Genomic DNA, 12,941 nt, shown 5'->3' on the forward strand with positions numbered 1-12,941 from the left:
GTACAAATTTAGGAATACAAAAAGTAAAAGAGGTATCAAGGCTGCAATTGAGAAATCATTAAAAATAAGAAAAAGAGAATTTAAATTTGTAAGGACCCTTAGAAATCACCTACTTACCTCTTAGATTTTTACTTTTGCACTTCACTTTATTCGATAAAGAGTTTGAGGTAAAACTCATATTTTACAAAGAGGGTAAGATAAAGACCAGAGAGATTAAACTACACTAAAAAATGGATTAAAATTTATTATATAAGTGAAAGAAGCTAAACAATTTTCTGTTTTATATAAGTGATAAGTATTTCAAAGATAAATAAAATAAAGTTATAAGCTAACATTAAGTTTCCCCTACCAATATTTTTAGTTTCACAATATAGTCTCTAGCATAATTACTCTACATTTTCAATATATGACAGAAAAGTCACAGAGTGATTTCAATTTTTAGAGAATGTCAAAAATCAACACTTTAATTTGTTAAAATGAAGTCAGTGTATGTGAAGAGATTTATAATGTGCAAATAACACATGCTACATACCTCTTTCTTTCCTCTTTCAGTGACTGCTACTCCATACAAAAATAGTAATGTCAAATAATAACCAATATTAATCTGATGTGCCTAAAAAGATAAAATATACTTTAGTTGATTATTTAGACTATGCTACTTTTTAGTGTAGAAAGCTTAATTAAATATCCTAGGCCTATTTAATAACTATTAAAAATAGTTAAAATTATCATTATATTGTCAATCATCTAATAATCACTACAGAGAATTCATTTTAGATGTATTTAATAGTTTGACCCAGAAGACAGTCAATAATCTCAAAATAAAACATTAGAGTTTGATCAAAGAAAATGAAAGCAAATGCCATCAAGATTTGTTATACTAAAACTTTCCAAAAAATTCTCTCTTTCTCTCATGATATTTTTGTATAGGAACACTTTACCTAATAACAAATACTACCATCCAGCTTAAAAAATACAATGATCTCTTAAATCAAAGTCTTTTATTGTCCACGTGTGGGTTTTGTTATAACAGTATGAACATAAAGCTTATCACTTATTTAATGAAAAATTAAAACACAAATATTTCCTTCATTTGAAAATGGTCTATGCCAAATTAGAGATGGAGAATAGATTAGGGGTTAGGGAGAGTGAGGAGGGTAAAGGCTGCATGTGACTATAAAGGGGTAGCGTAAGAGATTTTCATGGTGATGAAACAGTTCTTTTATCCTGATTCCAGCAGTGGTTACAAACATATACACTTGTGATAAAATGGGACAGAACTATACACACCTGTGCATAAAAAAATTATCACAGCTGGCCTGAGAATGCTATCCTTAGAAAGGTCTGCTTGCAAGGCTGACCTTGGCTGGTATCTATAAATCTGGATTTCAAGAGTGTTCCCACTGTTCTCTGACAGGGGTGTCTCACTGTTCCTAGAATGTTTGTGCCAACTATGTGATTTATGCTGAACACCAGGAAGTTTCTCCTGGGAATCTGGAATTTTGATACATGTTAGGCAGAGGGTGTCTACACGACCAACCCCCAATAAAAATCTTGAGCACTGATTCTCTAATGGACTTCCCTGGGCAGAAATATCACACACACACACACACACACACACACACACACACACACTGCTGCATTTTTGTTGCGAAGGAGGGAAAGAAGGAATGTACTCTGTGTAACCCCTCATGGAAGGGAGAAAACATAAGGAAGCCTGAAGATGGATTCCTCTAGACTCTGCCTATGTTATGTTTTGACCATTATAGTCTGGGTGTGTATCTTTACTATATAATTGTAATAAATCTCAGCATGAGTACAACTATATACTGAGTCTCATCAGTCCTTCTGAACATGGGGGTTGGAGGCCCCTGACACAACACCCACTGTACTAATGTCAACTTCCTGGTTTTGATAATATATTGTTATGTAGATGTAACTATTGAGGGAAACTGCCTGAAGGGTACACCAGGACCTCTCTGTACTTCTGTATTGTACAAAGTTGTATTTTTGCAACTTCTCTGCGTCTAAAATTATCTCAAAATAAAAAGTTAAATGTCTATGGAGAAAAATATTGTTCATTCTTTTCATAAGCTCTATACTGACAAAAAGTATAATGGCCAACAGTATATATTTATAACTGGCTGGGGTTAGGAGTTTAGCTTCAAACTAATTTCAGTGAAAATACACATGTATGTTTGTTATCAATGGGCCAAGTGAGTTTATAAACACAAACTCCCCTGTAACATCCAGTTGGTTTCCATCTTAAACTTCCTATCTCTGCAGAGGCTCTGAAGCCAACACTACATGGGTTTGTATCTTGACTCCACTACTTACTACTTGATGAATTAAGCAAATTATTTAACCTCCGTGCCCTAGTTTCTAATCTGTAAAATGGGAATAATGAGATGGGTTGCTTGTGAGGACTAAATAAGCTAATCCTTACAAAGTGCTTAGAACAGTGTCTGCTTTATAGCAAACACTAATAGGTGTGAACTATTATTTTGTAACTTTTAAAAAACTAGCTTCATTAATACTACAACAAAGTCCTTGGCTCATACAATTCTAAACAAAAAGAGCATTTGAGAACAAGATAAGATGCAAAATTGTGGTAATGCTTTCATTAGATGTAGAATGTAAAGAATTTAAAGATGCAAATGGTACATTTCTAACCTAAAGGCCCTGCCCTTTCCTTCCTACCTTCCCCCCATTAACAGAGAGTATCCCAGGTACTGGAACTAAATGGATGTTACTGGCAGCTGTCCCCCACCCCCACCCTACTGCCACTTCCTAAAAGGTTGCCTCGCCTCTCTTCGGTGGCCTTGAGGAACAGAGAGACACATTTGGATATAGCAGTAGGCTGCTCTGATTGTGACCATTCTGATTCTGCTCACAAGTGCCACCAACAGAGGAAACTTTTCTATTCTTAGTGTAAGACTCATCTTTGAAGTAATGCCTAAGTAGAGAAGGCTAAGCAATCAGCATCTGTTAATGCTGAGTTTATAGTGATTTATTTCACTGCTTAGCAACCTGGTCACTGGGAGAAATAGCAGGTCTGCAGCATCCCAGAAGTTCTTGGGATTACATGTTGATGCAAACTACTTTTCTTTGTTCCCTCTTTTGACTCCATCTAGAATTCCTTTACGGTGGTATATATACGTCTTAGAACCTGTCCTGAGAATCCTAAAAAAGGATGATTTTTCCATCTCTTTGTATACTATTATAATATGGGATGTGGTGTCTTAGGCTACTTTGTTTGATGCCTGGGTAGTCCATTCTTGAAGACAACTCTAATCCATCTTCTACATGTGTGCAAAACTTAGTTTATTTTACTGATCCAAATTATTCAAAAGGCTGATTTTTCCTTTTACGTCCTTACTATTGGTTCTTATTTTTGATGCAATGTTTACTTTTCCTCAGATTTTTCTCTATTTCTGAAGTATCATTTGACCTTGAACATATAAGTATGTCTTGTCAATTTTATCTGACATGATTACTCAATAATAGATGACAGAAGTTCCAATTTTTACAAATACAGAAATATCAGTAGAATTACATATAGAATGGATAAACAACAAGGTCCTACTGTATAGCACAAAGAACCATATTCAATATCCTGAGATAAACCGTAATGGAAAAGAATATAAAAAAGAACGTATATATACGTATAACTGACTCACTTTGCTATATAGCAGAAATTAACACAAAATTGTAAATCAACTATACTTCAATTTAAAAAACAGAAATATCAGTAAAAAGAGGAGCTGATTATCAATTAGGGGGAAAGGAAGGAGTAGTTTTTAAAGTTCATGACTCTCCATTTCTAATTGGGAAAGCCCATTTTTACTAGTTCAAGTTTCTCTATTTAAGATGAACAGTTATGGTAGGAAAGGAAACTAGAATCGGCTCATTAAAGAGAAGCAGTCATGAGAAAGTACAAGACATGTGAAAGAAATCAATCTATGTGTACCTTTCTCTAGAGGTAAATGAGGAAAATACAAATTGGCCTACACCTTGAAATAAGCATACACTGACCGTTCTCTCATTGAAAAAATGTTGTCCAAGTCCATTATTTCAAACTTTCAAAAAGAAAACACTTACAGTATAATTAGTAGCTTGAATGTTCCTAAGTGCTGCTTCCAGTTGTGTTATTAAGAAACGTAAAGTCAAAGCAGGAACAATTTCCTCCCCATTTTGGCTGTTGGCTGCAACTTCTCTCTGTGGAAAATAATTTGGTTGAAAATTTCCTTAAGTTAGAGCAAATATCAACATTGATTTTTATTATACAAATAATACATGCTCATTGTAGAAAATTTGGAGAATAAAGATGATTTTTAAAAAAATCCACATGACCTAGATAAAATTGTTTTCATATTTGTTTGTTTTTAAGTAGTTCGACAAATCATCTTTGTAACTACTTCCTCAAGATACTAAAAAGCATTCCTATGCCTGCTGAAGGGTTAGCAATGTCCACTCCTACTTCAGAGGAAAGTCATAATCCCACTTCATTCTCATACCTTCTATTCTCTAACATAGCTAAAAATCTTCATTCCAGCCCTGAATCTCTGGTAAACAGGAATGCTGGCTTTAAAAATACCAACACCAAGGCACACCATCTTATGCTGTCATCTAATTGGAACCAAGCTAATATATGATTTATTATGTACCATAGTTTATTTACATAGATGCAATGAAAGGAATTAACTATGTTTTATCTTTGTGTCCATTCCCCAATGCCTTGTACCCACAAATGTTTGGCTTAAATTACATTATTTGTTTAATGATGTATTATCTATGTGGGAAATTTAATCTACACTTTCTTAACTTGGTTTCCAGTATACAGTACTTCCCTGTTTTTCTCCTAGCCTAACTAGATACTTTACTTCAGTCTCCATAACACTCTATTTAATGAACCTCTTCTCTATCAACACACATTCCCTAGATAAAGTAATCCACTGTCATCTTTTTAAATAGCGTCTACACACTGACAGTTTTCCAAATTTATTATTTCGAGCTCAGAACTATCACCTGAATTCCAGACTCATGTATCCAACCATATACTCAACAATATCTCTTGAATTTGAATAGATATATAAAACATAACACTGAAGTTCCACCTTTGCCAAACAGTTTAGGTAGTTTCAGAGCAATATTCTCAACGAGAACTAAAAAAGCTGGATAAAATACAAAAAAAAAACTTTTTTTTGTTTGGAAAGCTACCAAGGCACTGAAAATCTCTGGGGCCAACATGCAATAGAGGAGGAAGGCCCAGAAACAGCAGACTGACTTTTGGAGCCACTTTTCTCCTTAAGGCAATTGCTGTATTCAGTTATGGCTGAGAGGCTGAAATGCTAGGCAGAGCTTTCCACAAAGCTGCAGAGCTAGAGGGAAAATTGGAGTGTATGACCTATCAAGGAAGAGGGGCCCTGGTAAACACCTTATTCTTTTGGTTGGGACCCTGAAGAAATTTACCCTTAGAGTCAAAGTGTCTGTTTTGGTTCCAGTTGGAAGCAGACCCTAACACAAGGATTTGAATGCAAGTAGTTTATTTGAGAGGTGCAGAGAACAATGGTAGTGGAGTGGAGAAGGGCATCAGGGAAGAGAAAGCAGGCTTTAAATTAACAGGTGTGTTACTAAGCTAGTTACCCACAGTGGATGATTAAGGTTAATACAACAGAAAAACATTGAAAAATTCAAGCCTCAGTATTATCCAACTTAAGGGGAGAGAGAACTGGGATATTTATATAATAACTCCCAAGGTTTATTGACTGAGTGCTTTCTGAGGTAAGGGGGGAGTATTAATTCCTTGGGGTCTCTAAACTGCCATGAGAATTACAGCCTTCTGCAGTTCCAGAAAAAAAAAAAAAAGAAAGGCCTGAAGCATAGAGATGTAGATACTAAAAATTGGAAACTGTCTAGAGTATACTGAAATGATAGAGTTCAAGGGGCCAAGGGGTATGGGCAGGGCACTGACAGTATCTGCTACAAAGGGTAAACCACAAATAGACTCTTCTTCATAGAACAGAAGTAAAGCTTGGAATCATCTCAGTCCCTAGTTGAATTAAGTGATCTGCAAGAAAAGCACAAATAAGCAAAAGATTCTGTCCTGTTTTTCTAGTTCTTCTCAAAAGAAGGTTGCTCTAAACCAACCCAGGCAGCTACTGCAAGTAGCAGAATTCTGTATTATCCCTTAGATGACTATGGAATTTAAAAATAATTTTATTGAGTTATAATTAACATATAATATTATATTTCAAGGTGTACAACATAGTGATTTGACATTTTTCTTATGACATCATCATGAAATGATCACTGCAATAAGACCAATTAACATCCATCATTATACGAACTTGTTATAATATTACTGATATGTTCCCTAGGTATATATTATATCCCCTTGACTTATTTATCTTATAGCTGTAGGTTTGCACCTCTTAATCCCCTTCAGACAAAATAGATAACTATGGAATTTGTACTGATGTTTTTATGTTCATTCATGATTTTGGTTCTTTTTGCCTTCTTTTTTTTTGAACATTCTTACCAGGCATTTATCAACTTTATTGGTCTTTTCAAAAAATCAAGTTTTGGTTTAACTGACCTTTTCTAGTTTGTTTTATTCTATTTCATTAGTTTTAGCTATCTTTATTCTTTTCTCGACTCTGTTTTTAATTTGCTGTTCTTTCCTTAGCCTCTTGAATTTTATGTTTAGATGACTGATATTCAACCTTGCTACTTTTTCTATTATATGCATTTCAAGCTATAAATAATCCTTGCAGCACAGCTTTTATCTAATAACACAAATTCTGATATATGTTTTTCATTCAGTTCCAAAATTTATCTAATGTCCAGTGTGCTTTCTTCTTTGATCGCTGGTTTAACTAGATTAGATGTATATATCTTAACTTAGGAACAATGGTTTTCTAGTTTATCTATCTGTAACTAATTTCTAAATCAATTGTACAGTTGTTAGAGAACATGCTCTGCATGTTTTGATGTTTTGAAATTTGATGAGATTTGCTTTGTGAACTAGTATATGGTCAATTTTTGTAAATGTTATATGCATTTAAAAAGAATATACATTTTGTCACTGTTACATATATATAAGTCAATTACATCAAGTTTGCTACAGCTCTACTAATTTTGTGTTCATGTTCTATTACTTATTAAGAGAGCTATGTTAAAATCTTCCACTGGGATTGCTGATTGGTCCACTTCCCCTTTAGTATTACCAACTTTTGTTATTACGCATAACATTTCTGAATGTATTTGGATCTACTACTGGAATTTCTCTTGTATTTTAATTTATTTATTTAATTAATTTATTTTTGGCTGTGTTGGGTCTTCGTTGCTGTGCGTGGGCTTTCTCTAGTTGTGGTGAGCGGGGGCTACTCTTCGTTGCGGTTCATGGGCTTCTAATTGCGGTGGCTTCTCTTGTTGAGGAGCATGGGCTCTAGGCATGCAGGCTTCTGTAGCTGCAGCACGCGGGCTCAGTAGTCATGGCTCATGGGCTTTAGAGCACAGGCTCAGTAGTTGTGGCGCACGGGCTTAGTTGCTCCGCAGCATGTGGGATCTTCCCAGACCAGGGCTCAAACCCATGTCCCCTGCATTGGCAGGCGGATTCTTAACCACTGCTCCACCAGGGAAGTCCCCATAGTAAGTTTTAATATCAAAGTGGGCAAATTCCCAGCCCTTCTCTCCCACACTTCTCTTTCGTAATTTTCCTGGCTATTCTTCCCTTAATCTCCCTTTAGAACTAGCTTTTAATAACAAAAACAAAAACAAACAAACAAAAAACAACAACAAAAAAAACCTTTTGTTATTTTTATTGGAATTATATGATATTTGTACATTTTAATTTCAGGAAAACTGACTTCTCTATCACATTGTGTCTTCCTACATGTATTGCTTCCCATTCAGGTCTTCGTATCTTACCTTTAATAGAGTTTTAGAAATTTTTATTTATTGTTTTAATATAAAGTATTGATTTCTAAACTTAATGTAAAAAAATCAGTGTGTGGGGGTACTTGCTAAAATGCAGATTCCCAGACCTTCCTCCAGAGATTTTGATTCTTTAGGACTAGTATGGGGGTCAGATAGGCTCACGTAAGTGGCTTAGGAAAAACTTTGAGAAGCACTAGTTTATATCTTGTATACTTCTTAAGTGTCTTCCTGGGTATTTTATCTTTTCTGTTACTATTAAAAATATTTTTCTTTCATTTTTACCTTCTAACTGGTATTGTTTATATATATAAAGCCTACTGATTTCTACTTCTTATTGTGGTTTCTGGGTGATTTCCAAAAGATAAGAGGGAAATAGTGGCATTATTCCATCAATTTCAAACCAGAATTCATACTTGTGGTAAATTACCTCACTTAAGATTACAGCTGTATATAAAGTCTTTGGATATTTTTAGAGTTTTTAAAATTTTTAATCATAATAGTATTAATTTGTTTCATGGTAATAATTAATGATATATTCTTTCACAGAAAAGGTAAATGTGGCCTTTTCAGGACACCTATGGCGTTCTGTCTCCGCCCCCCAATTAATTGTCACAAAGAAGAGAAGATCATTTTCTTTACTTTGGGAAATTCCATTAATTTATAAACTGATACCCAACTTGTGTTGAAAGCTTCACAACTTATTATCTAGAAAAACTATTTCTAAGATGCAAATTGACAATATATTCTCTAAAATGTTTATCTCATTAAAAAATCCAGGTCTTATTATTTTTCTTTATACTTTACATTTTTGAAAAATCTGTCAGTATTTTACAAATTAGGAAAACTGAAAGCAGTTTCCTCTCCCAGAGTGGCATGTTGTGAGTTATTAGAATTAGAATAAACACTAGACCTTATAGTCAACAGCTTATAAGCTACTAACCCACATTCCTACCATTATCCTTGAAAGGCTAGCATCAGCTTTATTTAATTAATAAAAGTCTAGAGTCAAAGCTGAAACCAAAGCCCTTCACAAGATATAAGACGGAGATGTCAAGACCTTAGTGGCACTGTTATGGTAAAGAAAAGGAAAGAAAGAAAGGAAAGAAAGGAAGAAAGGAAGGAAGGAAGAAAGGAAGGAAGGAAGGAAGGGAAGGAGGGAGGGAGGGAGGGAAAAAAGAAAGAAAGAAAGAAAGAAAAGAAAAGGAAGGAAAAGAAAAAGGAAAAGAAAAGAGTCATTGTAAAATAATAGGAAATATATATATAATAAGAAATACATATATTGATCTGTCCCCAGTTCCTGCCAATATTTGGTCTTTGACTCTGGTTCCAGACACAGAGCTCCTAAAACCCTTGGAATTTCCTGGATGACAGGAGTGTCTTTTGTTCTAATGAGGTGACTCTTAGTGGGCTTCTGGATGGAGGCTTGGTCACCAGAAAGACCAAGCCATGATTAGAAGCTTGGAAATTTCAGCACCATACCCCAAAGAGGGAAGAGAGGCTGGAAACTGAATTAATAATTAATCATGCCTACATGATGAAATCTCCATAAAAATTCTATGAGTATGGGCTTTGGAAAACTTCCAGTTTGCACATGCACATGCCAGGAGAGTGACGTACCCCAACTCCAAAAGAAGAGAAGCTCCTGCACTTGAGACCCTTCCTTGCCCTATGTATATCTTCCTGTGATTGTTCAGCTGTATCCTTTATCAATCATATCATTTATCATGTAATAAACTGGTCAACGTGTTTCCCTGAGTTCCGTGAGCTGTTCTGGCAAATTATTGCACTCATGAGGGGTCATGGGAACCCCAATGTATAGCCAATCAGTCAGAAGTACTGGGACAACCTAGGACTGGTGATTGGCATCTGAAGTGGGAGCAGTCTTGGACTGGGCCCTTAACATGGGGAATTAGATGCTAATTCCACGTAGACAGTGTCAGAATTGAATTGATTTGTAGGACACCCAGCTAACGTTGGAGAATTGACTGCTGTGGGACTAAACCCCCACATCTAGTGTCAGAAGTGCTGTGAGTATGGCAGTAGTATGAGAGTAAAGGAACACAGTGTATCATATACACAGACCTACACTTCTGCTCCAAATATCAAATTATGATCTTACCTGCATAGTTTGGAAGGAAAAATCTTCTTGTAAGAACTTCTTGATATGAGGAACCACACCTTTTGGTAGAGTATTAATTGCATTCAATAACTTCTTCACTTCTAATAGCAGGTTAACAGGGACAAGATCAGTAGGTATGTTCTTTTCCTGTTTGTCCTAGAAGACATTATTAAAAATTTACACAATTATACATGTTCTAATTTACTCTAATATTAAAACCAGCTAAAGTATTTCTTTTAAAATAAGTTCCTTTACATGCTATATGTAGATCACTCTGACAGACTGCAATAAGAATAAGACATTCTCTCTGCTCTCAAGGAACTTACAACATAGCTGAAAGTTTAAGACTAAAACTCAAGAAGCTTTAATCTAAGGAAGGCCATCATAAATGAATTTAAAAGTTATAAACAAAGCATAGATTCTAAGATGGGAATAATTATGTCTTTTTTTTATGGTGGTGGGATGGGAAACATGAATGATTTTAGGCTTAAATGTGAGTTAAGCCTTAAAAAATGGTTGCCCTTGAGAAAAACACAACATGTACTGAATTGGTCCATTTAAGGCATTAAAAAAAATGCTAAGTTTAAAATATTAAATAGATTATTCTACAAAATAATATGAAAACTATATCCAACGGTGCTTTTTACATTATGTGACTAATGCTTCAGCTACTAAACACAGCAATTTGAAAATGAATAGCTATAATACTTCAAATTATAAATAAATTAGTATAATATAATGATTCTATGTATAATCTCAATTCAATCAGAGCCGAATAAATAGTAATAATCTTGGGACTTCAGGAACTGATCCTACAGACTTAATAAAGCTGTAGTTAATGGTTAACTGATAGCTATATAGTCAAGTCTTGCTGGATTTTCTATTATCATTAATTGTGAGGAACGAATGGGCAATAGAAATGAATAAAGATCCTGGAACAGATGGATGATGGCCTTCCTTCAAACCTTCACAAGATACCACAGTCCTTACACCCTGCTGAAACTTTGGGAATATGAATATGCAGCCACTGACCTCTGTATATGAGAACAGACAGGTTATTACTGCAGAGGCCATGTAGTCACTGAAAACGCAAAACAGTCACTGGTGTGTGGTGACCGTGACTGCCTGGTTTCTAACAGACCTGGAACTACCCAGGAAAGTAACTAGGAACCAATAAGGTCCACAGCAGGACTACTACTCTTCCTCTTCCTCCTCCTCTCCACTTCTGGTTGTGAGTCTTAAATTGAGATTCCTTCATTCCCAACAACACCCAACAAACACATCTTACATTTTATGGTACTTCATTATATTTACATCCAAAAATGTAGGAAATGTTAACAGTTTGCTAAATCCCAGTAAAAAGTATATGTGTTCATTGTACTAGTCTTGCAACTTTTCTGTAGGTTTGAAATTTTTCAAAAAGTTAAAAAAAAAAAAGCTTCTAAAAAATAACCAAACAAACCTTTATAAAGAATGACCATTGTCACACTGTTGGTGGGAACGTAAATTGATACAGCCACTATGGAGAACAGTATGGAGGTTCCTTTGAAAAACTAAAAATAGAACTACCATACAACCCAGCAATCCCACTACTGGGCATATACCCTGAGAAAACCATAATTCAAAGAGTCATGTACCAAAATGTTCATTGCAGCTCTATTTACAATAGCCAGGACATGGAAACAACCTAAGTGTCCATCAACAGATGAATGGATAAAGAAGATGTGGCACATATATACAATGGAATATTACTCAGCCATAAAAATAAATGAAATAGAGTTATTTGTAGTGAGGTGGATGGACCTAGAGACTGTCATACAGAGTGAAGTAAGTCAGAAAGAGAAAAACAAATACTGTATGCTAACACATATATATGGAATCTAAAAAAAAAAAAAAAAAAAAAAAGGTTCTGAAGACCCTAGGGGCAGGACAGGTATAAAGATGCAGACGTAGAGAATGGACTTGAGGACACCGGGAGGGGGAAGGGTAAGCTGTGACAAAGTGAGATAGTGACATGGACACATATACACTACCAAATGTAAAACAGATAGCTAGTGGGAAGCAGCTGCATAGCACAGGGAGATCAGCTCGGTGCTTTCTGACCACCTAGAGGGGTGGGATAGGGAGGATGGGAGGGAGACACAAGAGGGAGGAGATATGGGGATATATGTATATGTATAGGTGATTCACTTTGTTATAAAGCAGAAACTAACACACCATAGTAAAGTAATTATACTTCAATAAAGATGTTTAAAAAAAAAAAAAAAAGAATGACCATTGTCAATAGTGCATATATTTCAAACTAAAGGTCAATTCTGTAATCAAAGTCATTGCAGAATCATCTAACACTAATTACCAAATTGATACACAAGTAAGATTATGGCATGAATAAAATTTTTTCAACAGGAAATACTATAAGCTTCATGTTTATTAAATAATCTTATTATAAATACAATTTTAATTTTTAAGTTAGTTGTCAAAATATTCGATGCTCAATCCATTTTTGCAAAATAGATTTAGTATCTAAGCCAAATTCAGGTTAAAGTTTCCACCTCCTTTCCCTCTGTATTCCGAAATCTGTATCTAGAAATGGCTTTTCTCGATCCAATCCCCCTGCCAAGTGTACATATTGCACATATTGTATTTCATCTGCAAAATTTTTTACAGAGATAACCGCATGCAGGTGAATACTATGGTTATTTTACGTTTATATATTTTTCTCCTCCTAGGTTACTGGATAACCTTTATTAACAAATGGACATCAATCATTATATAAAACTATGTGGAAAGTAAAAATTACACTAACAAGAACCTAACAAATACCTCTCATCCATCCTTCACTAAACATAAATACATGTGATATTCACAAACATGTGTCTGT

The 12,941-nt window shown here is 34.9% G+C and overlaps 1 protein-coding gene across 9 annotated transcripts in view; it reads right to left on the reverse strand.

Annotated features, from left to right (window-relative positions):
* DZIP3 (DAZ interacting zinc finger protein 3) overlaps positions 1 to 12,941 on the reverse strand; it is a 118,689-nt gene that overhangs the window by 88,396 nt on the left and 17,352 nt on the right. For all 9 annotated transcript variants that reach the window (XR_451429.2, XM_028167707.2, XM_057545321.1 and 6 more), the window contains 3 exons: positions 10,061 to 10,216; positions 4,102 to 4,218; positions 533 to 613 (listed from right to left, as the gene is read on the reverse strand). Coding sequence is in view for 8 of the 9 variants with exons in the window: in XM_028167707.2 (XP_028023508.2) it covers positions 533 to 613; positions 4,102 to 4,218; positions 10,061 to 10,216 (354 nt within the window). In the remaining variant the exon portion in view is untranslated. The remainder of the gene's footprint in view (positions 1 to 532; positions 614 to 4,101; positions 4,219 to 10,060; positions 10,217 to 12,941) is intronic.

This window comes from Balaenoptera acutorostrata, chromosome 4 (assembly GCF_949987535.1).
Source record: "Balaenoptera acutorostrata chromosome 4, mBalAcu1.1, whole genome shotgun sequence".
Taxonomy (NCBI): Eukaryota; Metazoa; Chordata; class Mammalia; order Artiodactyla; family Balaenopteridae; genus Balaenoptera; species Balaenoptera acutorostrata.